At 57.6% G+C, this 22,679-nt stretch overlaps 1 protein-coding gene across 3 annotated transcripts in view; it reads right to left on the bottom strand.

Moving 5' to 3' along the window:
* LOC116943297 (nesprin-1-like) overlaps positions 1-22,199 on the bottom strand; it is a 97,545-nt gene extending 75,346 nt beyond the window's left edge. For 2 of the 3 annotated variants that reach the window (XM_032956034.2, XM_032956036.2), the window contains exons 1-7: positions 21,966-22,199; positions 13,713-13,874; positions 12,810-13,061; positions 11,205-11,813; positions 7,288-7,785; positions 2,960-3,112; positions 2,459-2,680 (exon numbers count right to left, since the gene is read on the bottom strand). In XM_032956034.2, the coding sequence (XP_032811925.2) occupies positions 2,459-2,680; positions 2,960-3,112; positions 7,288-7,785; positions 11,205-11,813; positions 12,810-13,061; positions 13,713-13,874; positions 21,966-22,199 (2,130 nt within the window). The remainder of the gene's footprint in view (positions 1-2,458; positions 2,681-2,959; positions 3,113-7,287; positions 7,786-11,204; positions 11,814-12,809; positions 13,062-13,712; positions 13,875-21,965) is intronic. The other variant, XM_032956035.2, reaches the window with a different exon arrangement.
* Between the last annotated feature and the right edge of the window lie 480 nt (positions 22,200-22,679).

The raw sequence follows: 22,679 nt of genomic DNA, 5'->3' as shown, positions 1-22,679 counted from the left end.
GCGACCAATGCCAAGTCCAGCCTCTCTTGTCTCCCCAGTGCTGATGCTTGCACACCGAGCCAGCTATTTCATTCAGCTCAGGGAAGGCCTGGGATTCAGATAGCGATCGCCACTAATGGCACCGACGCGAGCCACTGCTGACGACTGAACTCAAATTGCTGGCCCCGTACCCCGGTGCACTAAGCATCGCACCGCTGCTCCACACACGCACACAGACGTTTCTCATCTCCATTGTGGTCATCCTCCAAAGTGGATTCTCTCCCTTGGCTGCCATTCAATCGCCAGTCCTGCCCATCAGCCATCATCCGTTCCAGCACGAGCGACCGTGCGCTCCTCATCCCTCAACCCTCAGTGGAATTCCCAGCACGCGCGTCCCTCTCCGCACAGTCGGTTAGAGAAATGTCAGTCTCCTTCCTCCGACGAGCAAGAGCAGCAGCAGCAGCAGCTGTGCAACGAGCACGGCCCTCGGGGAGCACGGCCAGCTGCACCAGCACGGCATGCTCGTCTCCATGGTTACCTTTGGCCTGCCGCCACCAGTGAAACGTAAGCCCGCATTGCCTAGATCAGAACTGTGCTCGGACAAGATGTGTGCGCGTGTCCAGCCACTCTGCTGGACTTCGGTTGTTATCGTCTAAGTTGGGTGACAGGGGTGGAAATTCTCTCATTCCTAAGGTGCACATTCCCGTCACTTTCGGCGTGGCGTGATGAGGTTTCAGCAGAAGAAGGCGTGACCGTTGTTTCAAGTGAAGTCTCCCACGTGGAACGGAGATTCACGTTACTTAAAAATGTTAGAAATGCAAACTCCAGAAGCGTAGCGCGTGGCGGTCCGTCAGTCGGTGACTGGCGGTGGGGTTCGTTAAAGGGCAGGCACTAAACCCCTGCACACAACGGCCGACTAATCTCGTCATTAGCGAGTCTATCCCACTGACATGTCCTGCTGCTTGATCCAATTAGCATCCTAATCACTCTCCTGTCAGCTCCAACCAACTCCCTATTCGGCACACGCATTACCACCACACGCACCTTCGCCAGTCCTATCAGCGCCAAATTAATCGCCATCCGCACCCCCCCCCCCAACTCCGTTATGTAATCTCACCCGCGGCCTTTAATGTCAAATTACACGGCGCCAAGGACCACTTATATATATTTTACTCGAATAATTACGTGCCGCGCCGCTCAGCGATGTCGGCTGGCGGGAGGGAGGGCGTCGTTACGGTGCTGCTCACGTAGGCCGCCACACAGCGGTGACATCGGATCAATATGGCCTGCTCTCGCCAGCCAAGGCACACGCTCCCAGCAATACGGGCTCCTGCTCCTCTGGTGAAAGAGCGCAGACCACAGTGGGTTTACCATACGGTACCATAGTACGGTACACCTCCCTTGAAGGAGCAGAGACCACAGTGGATTCACCATACGGTACGGTAGTACGGTACACCTCCGTTGAAGGAGAAGAGACCACAGTGGGTTTACCATACGGTACCGTAGTACGGGACACCTCCCTTGAAGAAGCAAAGACCACAGTGGGTTTACCATACGGTACCATAGTACGGTACACCTCCCTTGAAGGAGCAGAGACCACAGTGGGTTTACCATACGGTACCGTAGTACGGGACACCTCCCTTGAAGAAGCAAAGACCACAGTGGGTTTACCATACGGTACGGTAGAACGGTACACCTCCCTTGAAGAAGCAAAGACCACAGTGGGTTTACCATACGGTACCATAGTACGGTACACATCCGTTGAAGAAGAAGAGACCACAGTGGGTTTACCATACGGTACCGTAGTACGGTACACCTCTGGTGAAGGAGCAGTCTGCGCTGCTTCCATAGAGGAATTAACTCTCTCCTGAAGGCTGCTCATCGTGGCGAGCAGACCTCGACACTGGAATTTAGCTCCTGCACATTTTGCTGCTGCCATCATGTGCAATAATAGAATAATAACAACAACAATAACAGTGTACAGCCCATTGTCATTCCACCGCTGGATCAAAACTTCCCCATGCCGTGTCACTCATGGAGGCCGCTTAAAGTAGGGTAATTGCCTGAAACATCAGCCCACTGGCAAACGTCAGCTGCTACAAGCGATGACTTGTACACCCGACACGTAACGGCAACGTGCGGCGAATCGTGCGCGTGATGCCCCGAGGTAGTGGTGTAACCAGACCCGGCCACCTTTGTCTTCCCACTGTTGATATTTACTCAATCACACCAGGTGTTCCATACGAACTATTGTACACGATGCAAACAAACTCGCTTGAGTCTCACTGGGACTGGAATTATCACCTCAAGTCCCCGATTAAAAATGAAAACCACAGGGCCTAATAAAGCACAACACAGGCTTGCTTTGGTATTTCAAGTCCTTGATAACAAAAATAATAACGCAAATGTCCTCACGTACACCGGTGTTTTCCACTGAAATAGACAACCCGGGAAGTCAAGCCAACGAGCCGCCCCTCACCGAGCCCGAGATGTCGCGGCAGTGCAGGAGGTCGGCCAGCACCCTCATCTTGCTCTGCTGCTCCTGCTCCAGGAGGCCCCACGGGGGCTGTCGGTGGCCCTCCCCCAGGCCCTCCGACCGGGCCGTGCCGCTCGCCTGACGGAGCCTGGCTGACAGGGCCTCGTGCTCGGAGACCGCCTCGTCCAGGAGAAGCTTCAGCTCCTCCAGGAGGCCACGGAGCGTCTGTGGAGGCGCACGTGCCGGGAGCTTTGTCAGCAAAGATGCTCCGGGCACGTGGGCGCGAAACGTCGGACATCGCACCGGACGGCACGACCCGAAAACGCGTCGCAGAGATACACGGCGAGAGCAATTCGGCTGTGGGTGAATCGCGCCGGGATGGGAAGACCGGTTCCTTCGCCAACTCGTTGAGCAGGGTCACTCTCGCTGCAGACACTTTTGAGTCTGAACTGCACTGCACGGCGCGTTCACCGGTTCCCGACGGGCGAAGGCGCGAGTGGGCACCTGCGGCTGGCGGTTGCAGTTGTGGTCGACGGTGGCGGAGGCGGCGGCGGCACCAGGGGCGGCGGCGGCCGCGAGGGAAACCCCGCCGGACAGCAGCGAGCCCGTGGGCAGCCTCTCCACGCGCTCGCTGTACTCCTCCAGCACGAGGTCCTCCTGGGACCAGGTCAAGATTGGATGGGGGGGGCGCACACGATCATTCTGCTGTGCTGCGCCGTTAGTCTAGAACAGGGGTCGGCAACCTGCAGTTCCGGAGCCGCATGCGGCTCTTTAAGGACCGCTTCGTGATGTTATTTATTAAGGACCACCACCACCTCATATTCACATTCTTTGCGGCTCTTGAATCAACGAGCTTTTTTTTTTTTTTACCGAATTTGAAAAAAATGGCTCCTCTTATTATTTTTGCTGCCAACCCCTGGTTTTGAACTACCCTTCCCCCAGACATCCGTGCTGTCGACTCCCTGCCACCCGTTGAAGCCCGGCCCCAATAGTGCTCCTCTGCCTCTTTCTCCCGAGAAGACAAAGCCGTGCCCACTGCGTCTGGGCAGAGTCTCGTGTGCACGGTACCAGCGGGGCACACGGCGGCGCACAGCAATCTTGGAGTGCACCACCCTCACTGGCCAGTCAAGGCGTATTTGTGCCATACTGCACCCTGCCGGACGTTGCGGGTTGGTTGAATAGCTCAGACGTCACTCACCACTGAAGTTAGCTTTGGCTGGGTATCTAACTCAGACCGTTAGATTCATGGGGTCAATGCACCGGTCGTGAACCCGCAAAAACATTGATTCTTCGAACGTGAAGATACGACCGCAGCAACATGCGCTGGAAAATACACTCCAAGCACTTACAAAAACAGTTAATGTGTGAGTAAGGGTCATTAAAACAAACCCAACGCATCAAACCTAAAACCATTTAACACGTCCTAACGATGAATCGGTAGCTTCTGACAGCGAGTGAGATCGTTAGCGGCGTTCGCTCGGTGGGCGAGGAGCCCTCTGTGTGCCGTGCGGCGGTCTCCGGGCGGAGCGGTTCCATCGATTCACTGCCCCAGAGAGCCGATCGATTATCGCAATTCTGGGCCACAATTTGATTCAAAATCAATACTCGTCTCGTGTTTACCGTTTCGCCCGCGTTTTTATTCCGTTCGGTTCTGGGTTGCCTCAACAGTTTGGTTCGCGCCGTTATCCAACACCCTGTGCAAAAGCAGCAATGTGCATCCCATTTAGATAAATTACAAACATGAAATAATGTGTGTTGTCAGCTTAAGGCACAACCACTTCGCCTATCCATAATAACCCTTTATTATTGTATCCTAGCGGCATTTTACTTTGACAAAGTACATCAATCGATCGTCCACCTTCCCCGGTACGGGAGGCACGCTCGCTTGCCAACCACCACGTTGTGCGACGCACTCATCTGTGACTTTTTCATCCATGCTGGGATGGTGAATTTAAGTTCCGCGTGCGTCTGCCAAACCATCGACTCCGTCTCACAAACAGCTCGCCGTGTCTAAAACTGGAGTCAATCACCGTAATAACGTGCGCCCGCGCGCATCAATAGGGCGCTCTTTTCATTTCGCCCGTGATTTCGGATAGAAATTGCGCGATCGCCCAAGCTGTAAGAGAAAGTTCTCGGGGACTGAATCCTAACATGCTCCTGTGTCGGTGACACGGAGCCGGCAGAACAAACTTTAAACTATGGAACTTTTTGAAACTATTCGTTTTATGAAACTATTTGAAACTATTCTTTTTTATTTTACTAGGTAAGGCCCAATGAGCTATGTAACTCTTTTCCAGAAGTGATCTGGCCACAAAGGATGGCTCAACGAAGTGGCTTATCGTGTGGAAATTTATAGCAGCCAAATAATCTAAACGCACGTTGATTCTAAATGTGGAGGAAAAACCCGGAATACCCGGATAAAAAAAAATCCATGCAACCACGGGGATAGAGACATGGAAACTCCCAATATACAGCAGGCGTCAGGGTCGGGATCTAAACCAGGACCTCCTGCGTACCAGGCGAGGTAGTCAACATCTCGCCACCACGACGCCAACTTGGAAGAGGGTCACCACGTTTCACGCGGTGACACTGTACTGGGCGAGCTTTTTGGCACCGTCTGTGACCACACCGGCACACGCCGTGGTGGTTGGTGGTGGTGGTGGGGGGGGGGGCGGTGGAGTAGGAAGGGCAGTGCAAGCGAGTGGTGGTGGTGGTGGTAACGCCACAACAGCGGCAGCAGGAAAGCATTGCGGCTCGTACGCCGCGGGCGAACAATAGCGGCGGCGACACACGGGCAGGGTGGGGTGCGCAGGTGCGGCGATCACGACGCGCCAGGGAGGCCAACAGGATGTGTAACCCGACCGGCGTTTGTTTTTAGTCTCTACTGTCTGTCGTTTAGCAAGACAGCAACAAGTTCCCGGGCAATCCAGGGGGCTGGATGACCACACTATTCAGCATGCCGTGCGGCGCGGGTTGGTGAAGGAGGGGGGAGTGCCAAGACGTTAGCCCTGGCCGGGAATCGAACTTAGGGAGGTCGGGTTCATAGTAAAGTGCTTTCAGCGCTAGACCACCGCTGTCCACCATACAATCTGGATATTTATAAATGACAGTGTACAAAAATGTGTTTCTGAATGTACGACGTTACATCGCAGAACCGCGAGCGATGGCTTAGGGAGGCTTTCATCCGGCAGTGCATTGGCCATGGCTGATGATAGTGAGGCTGAATTAAGACAGCGCCGAAAGGGGATGTTCGTGAAGCGTCTCTCGTGCTGAATGTTCGCGGCAAGACGGTCCGTCGCTCGCATCTGCACAGTCAGCGTCACGTCCGTGAGACATCGATGGCGACGTGCCGGCTCGTGCCGTACGCGAGCCGCATCTCGGTGGCGCGCCGACGCCAAAGCGCCGGAACCAAATCCCGCTCGGCTAAGCGGAGCGGGATTGACGTTTCTCCAGCGGGCGGGCGGGCGGGCGGGGGGGGAGGGGGAGTTCCAAGGGTCCTTCTGCGTAGGTGCTCAGGTCGGAGCGTGGCACCGTCCCCGGCAGCTGGCGAGCGAACGCTCCGGGTACCCGCCGAATGGTGAAGGCAGCGCGACTTTTCACCCCCAACAAATCTAACCCCGGGTGGACGTCAGCCGCCGTTATTGTTTTATGTTATTATTGATTAATGCTATTATTGTTATTGATTGTTGTTGTTTACATTTTTTTTTTTTACCAGGAAAGAGTCAAGAATTTGCAGACAGGGGCGATGATCGCTTCGTTTTTCCCAGTCGAGCACCGTGCGAGTAATTATTCACATTCGGAAAATTTGAACCATGACCTGGGCACACGTGGCCTCTCCTCTTCTTCGATCGGCGTCACGGAATCCTTGAAGTTCACCGTGAACCAGACGGCACGTCGTGGTTTTTTTTACACGGCGAACACACCCGCGGTAAATAAGCCGGGGGCGCCCGTGGGCTCGAGTCAAGCAGTGAACGCGTTACCGCTCTGCCCATGTCACCGCCACGATCCGCAGAGCAGCGACAACCCACCGACCGGGGGGGGGGGGGGGGGTTAGCGATTATCTCTTTTTATTCTCTCGCAATGTGCTCAAGGCGCTTTCAGTAACCGCGCAATTTGAACAGCGTTGTTTATTGTGACCCGGAGATTTGTTTGTGCGGTAATTAGGGGTTAGCAACAAACGCGCGGCGAGAGAGAGCGATGCGAGCAAGGCAAGCGGCAGCGCGGCACTGCCGCGAAGGCCGCGTTCGAGAGCACAAAAAGAGCGCGCGGTGTGTTTACGTGAGACGCCCTCTCCTCTCCCTCCGCCTCCTGCCGCGTTAACCGTCCCTGCGAGACGCAACGCCACGCACGTCCTCACCGAACAACGTCGAGTCAGAGCCCAGGTACTCATCGGCGATTTACAGCCCACGAGCCTGTGGTGGTGAGTCCACATCGCCATGGCGGGAGCGGGTCGGTCCGTAACAACCGCCGACGACTTCCCGTTCCGTGGTAGTGCCGATTTTATCCACTCCGCAGTGATGAAGGGGCTAAGTTGAGCCCCGACCAGAATTTTAACTCGCGACCAAAAAAAAAAAATTGCATTTGTAATGAGCCCGTAACGTACAGGACGTCTTAGGGCGCATATTGCGCGGTGGTTCCCCGATTCTGAAATTATTCTCTAACCGCGAGTGCACCCAGGCGAAGAAAATCTTTACGCGAAAAACCCCCAAAAATAAATACAAAAGCGCCCGCGTGGACTCTCAGAATTGACTCGCGCAGTTCGTCACCCAATAACGACGCCGTTCAGCCAACTGGATGGAGGTGGCCGATGAACGACTGCGCTCCGGGCTCACCTGCAGGATGGTCTGCCGGTCGAGCAGCACCTTCTGCAGCCCCAGCAAGCTGCCCTTGAGCGTGCGCAGCCGAGCGGAGATCTCCTCGGCGTGCGCCCTCCTCCGCAGGCGCTGCGCGTCCACGTGCTGCGCCGCCGCGTGCTGCACGGTAGCCTGTTCGCTCTCGCAGCAGCGGCCCGGCGACTCGGCGGGGCGGACGTCGCTCTCCGGCCCGTCGGACGCGAGCTCCTTCCCGGCGGCGTCGTCGCCGTCGTCGCCGTCCGGCTCGCGGCCGCACCCAGTGTCCATCGGTTGGCCGTCGTTGGGGGCGGCCCATTCTCCCGCCTCCGTCGCCGCCGTGGAGTCGAGGCACGCCGAGTTCCCGTCCCCGCCCGCGGCGCCGGCGAGGATAGGGGTCCGCGAACCCGCCCGGGCCCGCACCTCCTCCAGCAGCGCGTCGCTCCGCGTGATGAGGGCGCCGAGCACCGACACCTTGCGCTCGATCTCCGTCAGCAGGCTCTGCGCGCGACACGGCCAGTGGCACGGCCAACGGCGGCGGCGCGCTCAAGGGGAGTGCCGCACGAGCGGAACCGTCGACCGAATCACCCCGGGACGAGCCCGGGCTCGTCACACCTCGGAAGCTATTTTTATTTATTTCATTTAGAAAAACATCGTTTTCTGAGATAATCCCTTGAGATGGAACCTACCCCCCCGTGTGCAAGGGTAACCGGGTTAAACAGGGCTCAGCCCTGGTTGAGTGACCACAATGCGCAAAACAGGTGCTATATGTTACTGCGTGGCTGCATTGGAGAAGGTTCGGCTTGCCATTTTTTCCACCATAGATCAAACCCGGACGTATTTCTCAGTCAACCGAGGCGCCTCCTGTACTCAAGTCCAACACAACGCCGGCACAAGATCACGATACTCACCAATTGCTGCTGCCACCCGACACACAGACACCCGGGCATGATGGCAACACTAAGGGCAGTGCAGCAAAGTCCATTGCTGTCCTGCACTTCTACGCTCCCACGTCTGTGCTCGACGCCTTCACCAACCCGCACCACCCAGCGTGACGAAGTATGGTCCAATAACCCCCAGGACCCGCACGGTGCGGGGAAGCCCTCATCCAGCAGTGGATTGATACAAGGGCTGTGCATGGTCGTGAGTGCCCAGATGGCACAATTTCCACATTTGCAATTCACGTTTTGATTCAAATCAATGATTCGAGTAAAGGCAGAGTAAGTCTGTAGATGATCCGGAGTGATGAGGGAAGGGTGCCCTGGGTGTATTTGGTCGTGGCGTGGACTCATTTCTAACTTGTGTAGCATGGGGGTGAAGATGTGAGAGGGGAGAGATAAGAGGGAGCGTTGAGGAGGGGTGGACAGTGAGATGAGAGGTGAGAAGGAGGAGAGTTGAGTGTAGATGAGCCAAGTAAGAGGGGAGAGGTAGGAGAGTGGAGGGGAGTAGAGTGAGATGAGAGGGAGGCAGAAACACAACGCATGGGTGAGTTTCCCTGGTGTTGGTAATTGAAATATTTTTCATAAAAATTGGATGAACAGCCACGTTCTCACTACCAAGACAGGGGCCCTTTGACGTTTAATTTTTTAAAAGAGAAATATGGTCCAAAAGAGCACGCCACCGTTGTCTCTTCTTACGGTTAAAAACAGGATTCCATTGGTTTCTCTTCCAGCCACGTGTAAATGACTACATTACAACATATACGAGCTGTATAAAGGTACAGTATGCGATGCTCACATTGCGCACTGTATACTCGGACTCGGAGGCAGCGGGAGGAATGTGGACGACGCGGCTGAGCACGTGCGCGCACGCGCTTGTTGACGATAGCGGGGGCCCTTGGAGACGCAGACGCAATCTCCACCATCGTCTCCGCAATCCGAGGGCGTTGTGTGACGGGAATCGGAGAGAGAGACGCTCGAAGCTCGCCCTTTACAAGCCAACTCGAGGGCTCCGCCAGCAAAGCGGCAATGTCTGGCGCTCGCGACGCGACTCCGCGGAGACGGAAAAACGATCGAGAGAGACGCAGCAATCTGGGCCAGGCGGCCCGAGCGCTTGGTGGCAGCGTCGTAGTGAGTGCAATGTGGACGCGCAAGGTCTGCGGTCAGAAGGAAGCGTCGAAGCGACGATCGCGCGGCTCGCTTCGCCACCGCTGAGTCACCTCTCGGTGCCTGCGGGGGGAGGGGGCGTGTCGCCTACCCGCTGTGGTGCACGGATCGGTGGTACGGAGACACCGATAAGGGGGACGGAGCAAAAAATATGAACGGCGCACGGAGAGGCGCACGGAGATGCGCACGCTTGGAATTACACTGAGAAACGGCAGGAGGTTGGCGAGCGAACACAACGCAAGCTGCGGACGTCGTGTTGACCGCGGAAGGGACGATGGCCGGCGGTCGAGACCAGCGGCAGCCGGCGGAGAGAACGCGGGCAGCCGGTGGAGAGAACGCGACCCGCCGCGGAGACGGAGCGGCGAAATCAGCTTGTGGGCGGGAGGAGCAGAGACGGAACGTTGTATCGCGGTGACCCCGTGAGAGATGGCAACGGCCTCCGTCCAGCAGCGGGTAGATCATGGCCGATGAGGACGCCGGTGCCGGGGCCAATGAGAGCAGGGCCACCGTACGCGGACGGGAGCGGGGGGAAAGCGGCGGCCGAGCGGTGACGGTGAGGAGCAGAGCCCACTGACAATGGGACAGCCGCTCCAGTACAACAAGAGGATCTCTGCCAGCAATGTCGACGAGATAATGGTTGGAGGAAGCTGGGCTGCTATCGTTGTCCTCGGGAGTCTGCCCATGGCCGGGAGCGGAGCTGTCGTGGCGGGAGGTGGAACGAGATAAACTAGCAGCGTCTGGACTCCACATAAATCGTCTTTTAAATCATTATGATGATTATTATTAGTACATTAGTTGCTGGTCCAAAGTGACATATCCAACCGTCACGTATGCGCCCGGCCCAATTACCCGCCCACAGCGAGTGCAGTTACAATTGTCATTGTCTATAGACGCTCACAAATCAGACCTCTACACATAATTATCTGTCTCCGCGTCGCACCGCTTGCTTTGTCTGTGAATCGCTCTTCATGGGGACAGAGATCAGCGGGACGTGCCCGCCTCACCCTGACAACTCAAGCAACACGACTCTTGAATACGCCTGGCTTGATTACGACACAGATGGTGTTCGCGTGCGACTCGCAAACTCCGGGAGCAGGAGGAGCGCAATATACACACCGGCCTCCAGCAACCCGGTGAGCATGCCACACTTCATCGGAGGAATAATTATTGACGGGACTTTCTACAGAAAGGCAATTTCCCCTCTCCTCAGAGACACCATGCTCCATTTTTATGGGTCTCCTCCTACAGCGCCACTAATTTGCGCTTCTCTGCGTAGAATTTCAATGCATAACATGGCCTCTCTAGACAGAGGCCCGCCGCGAAGATAAACTCCTCTCCTGCTACTTGACGACATCAAACGGCGACTCCAGAGAGGGGCACAACAGCACCTAGATCAGAGCCCGTCGTATCTCTCAGCATGCCTTGCACCCTCCCAGCATCAGAATATTATTCTACTATATTCTTGGGTCTTTTGGTAAAGTCTCGCAGATAGGTTCAAATAAAATAACAAAAAATAACGAACAAGAAACTACGACGTTTCGATCGCAACACAAGCGGGCGTCCTCAGGAAGAAAAAAAGAGACGACCGCTTGTGTTGCGATCGAAATGTCGTAGTTTTTGTTATTTTTGTTATTTTCTTTGAACCTATCCACGTGACTTTACCGAAAGACCCAAGAACATGAATTCCTGCAGTCACGAAAGCTTTAAGTCAAGATGTATTATTCTACTGTCTGCTGAAGGAATCCGATGAGCTCTAAAGCACTTTTTCACAGGCGTCCAGTATCATCCGTTACACCCTCCGAGCATTCCGTTCACCTGGCAGTCGACGAGCTGGCTGGCCACGTCGCGCGTGCGGCCCCACCGCGCGGCGCCGCAGCGCCCCAGGGAGGCGTGCGCCTGCATGAGCCAGCTCTGCACTCGCTCCGCCTCGGTCAGCGCCACCCGCAGCGCCCAGCCGCCCTCCTGCGCGGCGCCGCCGCCGCCTTCTGCCGCGCGCGACCACGCCGTCGTCGCCGCCGCCTCCTCCTCCTCCTCCTCCTCGTAGCGATCGTCCGGCTCTCCGCTCGCTGCCGGCGCCTCCGGGGCCGAGCCGTTCCTCAGCCGCCGGCGCCGCTGCCGGGGCTGCTGCCCGTTGGACGCGCGGTGCCGGGCGGAGGCGGTTGCCTCCCGCACCGTGTCCTCCTCGCGCTCGCGGCCACTCGTGCCCGCCCGGTGCTCGCTCTCGTCCCGCCGGCTCCGCTTGCGCCTCCACGGCTCGTCGGAGCCGAGCGTCGAGGCCACGCCGTCCTCCCGGCTCGGCTGTGACCGCGCGAGGCCCTCCTCCTCGTCCTCGTCCTCCTCCTCGTCCTCCTTGTATTCCTCGTCGTCACTGCTCCTCCTCCGTTGTTGCCACGCAACGCCGGCCCGGTCCTGGAGCGGTCGGTCCTGTCGCCGAGAATCGCACGGTGCTGGTCACCGTGCCACCGGCTCCACGCGCACGCGGCGCGTGCCGAAGTGATCGCTCGCACCGCTAAGCCTGCGGTGTGGAACGTCTCGATGCATCAGAGCCAAGGGGCATCTGAGATGTCCACTCGGTTGGGAAAGTGCCAGCACACCAATGACGGCGCTCCATGCATCGTAGACAATGCACACGGACGATTGAGAATAAACGCAAGAGAAACTCTAAACTGTGCGTGAGCCATCTCTCTCTCTCTCTCTCGTTCACGTCATCAGTTACATTCAAAACGCTCTTGAAAATTATGCCTTCAATTCAGACTTAAATCGGTGAGTTGCGGGTGCATCGGAACATATCATCATAAACATGACCACCTGCATGTGTACAGCCCGCCAGTCGCTCCACTGCTGGATGAGTGCTGCCCCACGCTGATCGGTGCGGGTTGGTAAAACAAACGGAAATTTGCCGTGCTGCCCTCTGTTGCCCACCGCGTGGGCTCGTAGCCGCCTGTGCTGACGTGACGCCCGCGGTGGTTACTCATCCAGGCGCTAGCCAGGCTCGGCCGCTGCTCAACTTGCGAGCTGGATGTGTTCGCAAGCAAGCGCGCTGTGTGGCGGCGCTGGCCCTGGCGGAGCTGCGGGAGCCCTGGGGAGGCGTGTGCCGCACCCGCCCCTTCCACACCAGCACCTTCCCACCACCCCCCCCCCCAAAGACAAAGACCCCCGTGAAGCCTCAACAGACTGTTGGGGCAAGTGCTGTTAGCGAGCAACACCTCTATGAAGGCCGGCGCTGTGGCCACCACCCCCAACAACAACCGCCTATGGTGACGTCACCACGGTGCTTGTGCCGGACTAGGTGCGCTTTGAGGCCACGTGAAGTGTCTTGTCACGGGACAGACCCAGGTGCCATGGGTTGACTGACGCACCACACCGTGCCCCCTACCGTGCCAACCCGCTGTGTTTTATCCGCCCACCGCCGCCCATCACCTGAGCACGTACAAGGTACTCGAGCGTCTCCCAGGAGCTGAGTGGCCTCTTCTCGTCTTGCACCTCCTCGACCTCCTCGGCGTCCTCGGGACCCTCCTCTCCCTCGCCCTCCTCCTCGCGCCTCCGCGTGCCGGGCAGCCGCGGCGTGGCGAGCGTGCGCAGTTTGACCGCCGCGGCCCGGAGCAGCTCCTGCTCGCACGCGGACTGCGCCACCGCAGTCACCACAGCAGCCGCAGCAGCCGCCGTCGCCGCCTTGCACGAGCGCAGGGGCACGGGGGGGGGGGGGCAGGGGGGGGTGAGCGCACGTCGGCTCACGTCAACGCTCTCAGACACCACCACGTGCCCTGGGTGCCCATCTCTGGACACCCACCGGCACGTTCACATCGAGCGACTAAGAGACACCCCGCGTGCGAATCTCTCTCCGACAGGGCGGCGGCGTGGATGGTTGCCGGTTGTGCCGATGGCGCAGCGTCTCTCCGTACACGGGGCCGCTCGGTGCCGAGCCGAGCCGGCCGGCACGGGGAGCGTGGCGTTGCCCTAGTTAGTGACAGCGCGGTGCCACTCCTTTGATCCGTCACGACGTCGGGGTGGGGGGTGGAGGCGAACCGAGCCGCGCCAACCCCGCAGTGCGGACGCGTGCCCAGCGTCCTGCTCCCACCCCCTCTCTGTGGTTCACCGTAGGTGTGGCGGGCCCCCAGGGCTCACGGGGGATTATAATCACGATTTTACGAGATCTGCCACGTGTCTACGATGACCGGCACGGCGTGCGTTTCCATCTGCCCACCGGCGTGAACGCTCCCAATCAGCGCCGACGGTGGGGATTTTTGTGGTTTTGTTTCACCACTCCCCCCCCCCCGCCGTCTTCCCCCACTTCCCCTCCCGAAGTACGCGCCGCCATCTCACCCGCTTGGGAGAGCCGTCCCTGGGAAGGGCCCCCGGCGAGAGGCCCTCGCACGAGGACGAGCGCGAGCTGGCGGACCCCGCGGAGACGCCGCACGGCTCCTCCTCCTCCTCGCCGGACTCCTCCGGCACGGGCGAGAGCGAGTGCCGGTGGTACTGATCCACCTGGCAGGCACAGCGACCGACGCTTTCATTATTATCACCCGCGGCCGTTCACTATCGCTCGTGAGACGCTCTCCGTTGGCACGCGTTACCCGACCGTGCTTCGCCGCGCCGGTCAGAGCGGGTCGGCGAAGGCGGCCACGCAAGCCGATGTGCCCCGACGGTGCGTGTCAGGGCTGCTCATCTCATGCTCCACGTGACCCGAGCCACACGACGGCTCAGGGGCGAGGGCTGGGTTTTTACCAAATTGCTGCCAAAGCCGTGTTTGTTGTTGTGCGGTCGTTGTTCACGAGCATCGCTCCGCAACGGGGCATCGCGTTCAGCCGCGGGTGACCACACCGCCTAAAGCTTTGAAACAGGCACAAACTTGTTTTTAAATTCATGTTATGACAAAAAAATGTCTCGTATTTTTTTGTAAAACATATAAAGTTATTTTTAAAGGTATATATAAAGGTATTTTTTTTACTGAATCACCACGGCTATCAGCATTAGCACTATCTTCCATAAGGACCCCAGGCGGATATCTCACAGCCACAGATGACTGATCCATCATTGACAAATCTGTGTCGTCAACCTTCCACCCACCCTACACAGCCAAACAAATGAATAGCCACCCGGTGTACTGTACAAGCCTTTAGTGATCATTGTTTCAGATCCCCACCGGCAAGCTAAAGAATAATCCTCACGAACAAAAGGAGCGAATACCGTGACGCTTTGTTTGAAACTGCATGAAGCATCATCGAGAAAAGATCCAGAATGTCAAGAGTCAGTGTGTGTCACCTGACCCAGTTTCATTAAACAGTGGCCATGACCTCACAGCAACAACCAGCCACATTTAAACTGGATATTCACCCGATGACGATTGCTTGTGTTGCGATCGAAACGTCGTGATATTTTTTTAAATTATTTTTTCTATCTACGTGGCTTTACCGAAAGACCCAAAGAATACCTATTACAAATGAATGTATTCACATTTTTTTTATACTTGACGTGGGCTAATGAATAACATTATCCCACTTATGCACTGTATCATTAATCGTGAATACGCAATCCTCTCTATATCCACACTGGGCTCGTTAAACAGTGCGATTCATTCCTGGAGAGAGTGCGGGTGTGAGAGAGCGTGAGAGAGTGTTCGTCGGGAAGGCAAGTTCCCAACGTGTCTCTGTCGTCTGGGACCCAACAAGCGAGGGACCTGGGGAGGGCTCGGGTGGGTGGGGTGGTTGTGGATCTTCATCCTCACGCGGTGCTCCCAGCGAGCGCAGCTACGCGGAGACCCCCCCCCCTCTCTCCAGCGTGGCCAATAAACCCGAGGAGCTGCGGTGTCGCAGACGCCAGGGACCGCAGAGCGAGGCCGCTCTGCCAGCAGTGACCATGGCAGCAGCAACAGCAGTAGCGATAGAAGAGGGATACGGAGGTGGCTGGACGCCAACGAGCGAGTGACCGCAGTGAGTGAGTAAGGCCCTGGCTCGCCCCCCACCCCCTAACCCTCGCCCAACCACCAAGCTCATCGTGCAGTGGGGGGGAGCCGCCGTGTGGGTTGGCAGTCAAATCCCGGCTGCCCGCAACTCGCACTTCAGCCCAGGGGTCCCCAACCCCCGGGCCACCGGCCCGTGGCCTGTTAGGAACCGGGCCGCACAGCAGCAGAAGGTGAGAGCGGTGAGTCCGCGCGTGGCCCGCCCCCATTATTTTATTATTTACCACTTCCGTCCGCGCCTCTTTTCCGCACTTGTCTCTGTCACAGTTTTGGTATAAAGCCCACAAACTAACCTCAACCAAAATGAGTAAAAAAACAAACGTGGCTGGAGAACTTCTTTGAAAAAGGGGGAAAGACCCAATGATGACCCCCCCGCCGCCCCGGTCCGTGAAACAAATTGTCTTCCACGAAACCGGTCCCCGGTGCCAAAAAGGTTTGGGGCCGCTGCGAGTTTAGCCGGACTGGGACCAGCACCGTTACCACGAACGCATCACTTGACGCCGTGGACTTCTATCCCTACGACCGTTCCATCTCAAGGGATTCTCCGGCGTAACAAACTATTGCACGTGCCCCTCCCCCCCCCCCCCCCCCCAATGATCCGATCTAAATCCATAATTCCGATCGGATCATTGGGGTTTATTAGTAATACATCGGCATTTTGCTACCCCCACTGCCACTGTGTAGCATATTATTACGTGCCAGGGACTCTATGTGGGATGATAGGACAATAGTCTGAGTCCATAATTGGCAATAAGTAACGGCAATGCAGTTATAAGTGACTTGCAGAATTGTGTGCAGTTGCGTATACAGTACACGACTTCCCTGAAGGCATTCACCTTCAGCGAGCGCGATGCCGATCACACAACGCGGTTCGAATTCGACCCTCGATCGATGGCTGCACCATCGCCGCACACGCGTCGAATGAAAAGCAAGGGACAAGTCCTTACTTACTAACAACTCAATCATTTTCCATTGCTGGAGGGGTTGCTCCCCCTACCTGAAAATCCTGGCTCCGCCTTTGTTTAATGACAACTGGAGCTTGTCAACACTGCGCACGAAGATGTTTTACATTCTAAAAACATTGCCTCTGTTATTCAGAGTGACTTCCGCATGTCAATCAGCTTAAAACTGCATAACAAACACGCACGCGGAGACTCGAAGCACACAAATGCCACGAAGAAGGTATTTTGAAGCCACCACACTTGATGCGTTATCGTTGAAATGAACGGCCAAGACACACGGGTGAACTGGGCTACGTGACGTGGCGTTTGCGAAAGCCTCTTTGTTGTACAACCGGAACCTCTCGAGGAGGACGTCGACTCGTGACAGCGCCTCGCCAATATTCACCGCCTGGCCCGTTGACAATCCCAGACGTGAATTTCAATGAACCCCCCGAAAGCCCCGTCGCGAATGTTATCGACCCGGCCCAGTGGCTCGGCTCGCCTGGCCAACCGGCGGCTTGGCTGGGGCTGCTGCTGGGGCTGCTGCGTCTCTCCCGTAGCCACGGCAAGGCGAAGTTGCCTTGCTGCTGCATCGACGATGAAGCACAGCGAGGTCCAACTCTGCCACGTGGCCAGGTCGCTTCTGAACAATCACGTAAACACCTTGGCGGACTCTATCTATATATATTTTAAATGGTTTAGTTTTATTTATATACATTTTTTAAGTGATTTGTTCACCTTTCCTGTACTTTGCACTCCTATCGTGTTTTCGGATTGTTGCTGTAACGTTCTCACGCACCCCTACTGGACATCTGTGAAAAAGAGCTTTATAGCTCATCAGATTCCTCCAGTCTAAATAAATATTCTGATTGCGCTCCTCACTCTGCTGGGCGGCTGCGTTCCGGGACCACCTCCCCGCCCCCGGCCGTCTCACGGCGTGAGATGAAAATTGACGTCTGGTGCCATCGCTCTTTCAATTATCAGTAATGAGCGCTCTTGACACGGGCACTTGGCAACATCTGGGCAGCGTCGCTTCCTGTGGGCGGGGCGGGGGGCGTGGGTCGGGGTGGACTGCACCATCAGATGTCCATGTGCCCCCCCCCCCCAAGTTCACTCTCCTTCGTGGGGTATCACTGTTAAGGTGCTCCCCCCCCCACACAACGACTCCACTGGCCCCCTGCCATCGGGAGAGGTTTAATTTGCGGCGGAGACTGTGAAGAGACGCAGCCCTCGCCTGGCAGCGGCGGCTGCCACGAGGCCAATCCCGCCCTCCCACTGCCATGGCCACGGCCGAGGGCAGTTTGCGAGCTGCACGGAGGGATACTTATTATCGGTGAGAGGTGGATCATCGTGGCTGCGGTGTATTGCAGCCCTTTGTCAATCTGCTGCTGGAAGGATGCTTCCCCATTGCCGTGGTGGTCACGCGGGGTTGATCGGCAATGCATCATCACGCTGACCAGGATCAGTGTGCGCCGGTGAACGGAGGAACCAGGCCCTTGTCAGATGTCGCTCGCCACTGATGTTGGCCGTGGCCAGCAATGAAGCTCGCGCGCTAACCAGTGCGCCACCACCCGACAGACGTACACGCAATCGCGGGGTGCCTGGAATTGATGTCCGGGCGACGCCTGCAGAATATTCCCAGGTTAGGTAAATGTACGGGTGCCTACCAAAGCGGTCCCACGCTGGCCGCCTCGTTACCTTTGACGAGCGCTCGAACTGCCCGATTAAGCTCCGCTGCTCGACAGAGGCACTGACGAGCCGCTTGCGTCCAACATTTCGGGAACCACCGGATCGATCAGTAGGGCGAGTGTGACAATACGCGCCACCGCGTCGCCTCCATCGCCACGAGCGTATTGATTTTGGGCCGCCCGGGCGTCGGTGCCAAATGCGACGGAGCGCGTGGGGGACGGGCTGAGGGTCGATGCCGGCGCCGAGCGGGCGACGCTAAGAGGAACGGACGCGTGCCACCCGCTACTGGACGAGGGCCTCCCCGTGCCGCGCGGGTCACCGACGTTGTTTGGCCGTGATTCACCCAACGCTGGGCAGTGCGCGTTGGTGGTGAAGGTGCGAGGCGTAGACTCGGAAGCTTAGAAGTACCGTATAACACTGCACTCCCCTCAGCTACCAAACCCGTTGCCCCGCAGTCAGAAGTTTCGGAAGAATCAAAAGTTCATCTCCGAGTAAATCCCAGTGAGATAAGAAGCTTTTTTTCAAGGGCCAATCCGGCCGGCAGTCAACATCAAAGCATTCCCCCGATGACAACCAGCACCGTCACCCATTCAAGCGGGATCCACACCCAACGCTGCTGCTTAGCTTCTGAGATCTGGCGAGATCTGGCGAGATCGGGCGCTTTCCGGGTGAGTTGGTTATTTCATGCAAATTTCATCTCTAGCTCCGCCCAATTACCCTTGGGTTGAGCCCACCTCAAGCCGATTAAACCTCTTGGTGCAGCAGCTCTTTCTCCTGCCTCAGCAGTTCTCCTGCTGTGTTTGTCTCACCTGATGACGATTGCTTGCAGTTGCGATGGAAACGTCACGTGATCTATTACATCTTCTACCTACTACGTGACTTTACCGAAAGAACCAGAGGGTGTGGGTTCGTGCAGTCACGAAAGCTTCAAATCAGGATTGCTTATTGCCATGTAAAAGAGCTCTCGCCGTGCAGCTGAGCGCAGAGGCTGCGAGTCCTCGCTCTGTCCCTCCACCAGCTGGGAGCGTCATTAATGTGAGAGAGAGATAGAGAGAATGACGCTCAGAGCAGCAGCAGCAGCGCGCGACTTGGATTCAAACGCGCGCGCGCGGACGTCACGAGAATGCCCCCGAACGCCGTTGCGCTTGACCGCGACCTCAAGGCACGTTCCTGTGAAGCAGCGAGACATCTTCACGGGCTACTGCGCCGGTGCGCGGCGGAACGTGGCGTTTAAAACCCACGCAAAAACGATTTTTGTTGAATGCATTCTGTTGACGTACACTCTCCCGCGCCGTGCCTCTACCCGAGGACCCGCATGGGGGCGGCACTCAAAACGACGCCGCTCAAGTTCCCGCTGTGGGAGAGCGCAGCTGCTCCTCGCAGACCCCCCCACCTCCCCTGGCGCGTAGCGACGAGACCCTCGGCACTGCGCCCGACTGCTTCTCTCCACGCGCCGGGGAGCTTCTCCGGGAACTCTTCGGAACAATGCGCGGAGCGAACGACACACCGCAGCCAGAGCCGTCGCTAGGGTAACGGCGAATCGGTGCGACCGCCCCGTGCCCCGCGTTTTGGGTTTTTATTTTGGGGGGGGGGGGCTTTGGCGTCACGGTATCAGATGAAATACTTCCGGTTTAGTTTGAAGGCGTCGGAGTGTGCCCACAGTGGGGTTTGCCCCGGGGCCACCCACACCCCCCCCCCCCCATAGACGCTGCTGACCGCAGCACAACACAACAACATTGAAGAGCCATGCAGCACCAACGCCACAACTCTCGCACTAACAGACAGGATAATTTTTGTGTGGGGGGGGGGTGAGGGGGGGGGGTTGCGCTTGGATTTTTTTCTCACACCAGACTGAGCACGCCTCGAGGCCTTGGTACTAAAATCTGAATTTACTTTTTAATTCAGGGCACCAGCAAGGAGCTGCTGCTGGTGGCGTGCGGCCGAGAGACCCCCCCCCCCTCCTTGCCCCCCCTCCTTGCCGCCCCCCTCCTTGCCCCCCCCCCCACGGGGCCCGCGTCTCGCCCGCGCGTCACCACCGCCCCCCCCCCCGTGTGCCACGCTTGTCACCTCGCCGCGTTCAACCAACGCGGCTCAGCTCGCTCGCGAAGTGACCGCCGGGACACGGCGGTCGTGCGTTCGGCTCGGCGACGCCAGGGGAACGAATGGGGGGGGGGGGTCGTGTAGGGCGCGGGGAGGGGTCCGGTCAAGGCAGGGGCTCCCGCTGGACGAGCACGGCGAGCTTCGTGAGACGAAACGTCGTCGACGTCCGACGCTCGGTTTTGCATCGCGAGGGGGAGGGGCGGCCCCTCCATCTGAGTGGGCGTCGCGAGCGCAGCGGCCGCTGCCACGCATTGTCCCAACTCCGGCAACTGCCCGGCGTGATCGATACGTGATCAATACGTGATCAATACGCGTCGGGGACCGATCGGTTTCGCGCGCAGGAATCGATGGAGCACGATGCATCATGGGAGCTGTGCAGAACACGCTGGCGACGGGCGCGGTACGAGTGTGGTCCACCGTCTTGGCAATCGGTCAATCGAATCGTCGCCGTGAAGGCGTCGCCATCAATCGCGAATCTCCAACCCCGAACTCCACCGCCACCGCCTCCCCACTGATTCGGTAATAAAAAAAAAGAAGACCACACAACATGCGAACTCCACGAGGCGTGTGGCACCGCGCCGCAGCGTCCATCGATTTTTTTTTTCCTCCGGCGCAGAGGTGGCAAGAGAGGCAAAGCCGCGCTCACGCCGTTCCTCTGCGCACTGCCGCTCACACTGGCAGTGACGAGGGTGACCCAGCGAGGTTACGGTGCCACGCTCTCTCACTGCCATTTGTGGTGCTTGAGACGTTGGCCCAAACATGTTCTTATGGCTAGCACCCTGGGTGGCAATTGCGAACACCTTGTTGTAACTTGTATCTCTAGATCGCACGTAGATATGAGCGCAAGATCACGGTGGTAGCTTTTGTGATGGAAAAAATATTGTAAAGTCAGAGGGGACGACTGTAGCATGTTTGATTGAGTATTTTGTTTTGGAAGATAATTTCTATGACACATCGATGCAATCTGAGGATACATAGAAAGTGTCTCGATAGAACAGACTGCACATTACGATACAGCCCGTGGTGGACACTGCTGATGGTGGACACTGCTGGTACAAATGTTCACCCCAGCTGGTACTGACCAACCAACCCCCTGACAATAACTTCACAGTGCTGTAGGCTCTGGGCCCCGCTTTGCAATGCAGCAATAGCTTAGCCACTCACAGTCAGTCGCCTTCAGCACTCATTAAACACCCTATTTGCAATGATTAACAAGCATGACATTAACGCTGATCGGGTAGGACACTGCATTACATAACGGATTTTCTCCCTTTAATTTTGCATTCCCAAAACGAATTCTAGGAGCGAGGAACGCGATAACGCAGCGAGAGCCCCTTGCACGACAGCAACGTCCGAAATGTTTCTCGCCAAAACGAGTATTATTATTATTATTCACGACGAGTGAATGACGCAGCGGATGTATTCCAAATCCAAAGTCGTTGGCGGCGTTGCTCACGAGCACGCGCTCCGTGGTTCAGCGTGGTCAGTCGGGGGGAGAGGGGAGGGTTGTTGTTGTTGTCGTCCTCTGCAGTGCAGCACCTCTCCTCCTCCTCCCGTGCAGGTAAAGTGCCCGGGGTGCATCGCGTGCCCTGTCTCGCTGGCAGCAGGGCCCGGGAGAGCAGCACCATCACCACCCTCCCGTCGCCACGCACCGCCCCACCCAATGCACCCCCCCCACCACTCCACCCCCTGCTGCTCACGGCCGCCCACACACGCGGCCTCGCTCGGCCCGATTCATTCAAATGTCACCTCTGCCTTACCATGAGAATTGTTTCTTTATTTATTTACGCACGAATCGTGGATTCTCTCGGACCGCAGACAGCCACAGCGTTTGCGTGCAAAAAAAAAGGCATCTGTGCAGCGGCGTGCGGATCGGCGGCGTCTTACCGGTGATTCGCAGTATCGGCTAAAACAACGCAAATCCTCGTATTCCTCTTCTTCCTCCTCCTCCTCGTACAGCATCTCCAGCTCGGCCTCCTCCGCCACGCACGACATCTCTCCCACCCCCAGCGCCGACAGTCCCCGCGGCGAACGCGCGGCCATGCCTGCTCGGATGTGCTCGGGATGCGGCTCTCCTCCTCCTCGTCCTCCTCCTCCTCGCGCTCTGGCGGCGCCTCTCATCTAGCGGCCTCCTTGTCCCGCGACGCCGCGGGCAGCGCCGCGAGTCCGGCTCGGCCACGGCGCCGCGAGAGGCCCCCCGCTCGCGGCGGGATGTGGCGATGCCGAGCGCCGCGCCACCACCATCCCCGACAGCATCGCTCGCTCGCTCCCCTCCCGCCCGCCCTCTCGCTCGCCGCAGCCCCGGCAGCGGATTAACGTAGACAGATGGCAGCCCGGGCACACACACGTGTGGTGTGCTGCGCTGTGTGTGTGCCAACGCGTGCGTGCGTGCGCGCACACAGGCACGCGCGATCGGCGACGCGAGAACGGGAGCACGGCTGATGCCGCCGCTGCTGCTGTTGATGATGATGATGCTTCTGCCGTTTCCGTCTTCCCGCGCAAAAAACTCGACGCTGCCTCCTCCTCCTCCTCTCTCCACCCTCTCTCGCGAGCAGCCGACCCCGAAACAAAAAAAAAACCCTCCCTTCCACTCTCCTCCGT

Source organism: Petromyzon marinus, chromosome 17, assembly GCF_048934315.1.
Source record: "Petromyzon marinus isolate PM22_M1 ecotype Great Lakes invasive population chromosome 17, UKy_Petmar_22M1.pri1.0, whole genome shotgun sequence".
Taxonomy (NCBI): domain Eukaryota; kingdom Metazoa; phylum Chordata; class Hyperoartia; order Petromyzontiformes; family Petromyzontidae; genus Petromyzon; species Petromyzon marinus.
This window is presented reverse-complemented; position numbering and strand designations above follow the sequence as displayed.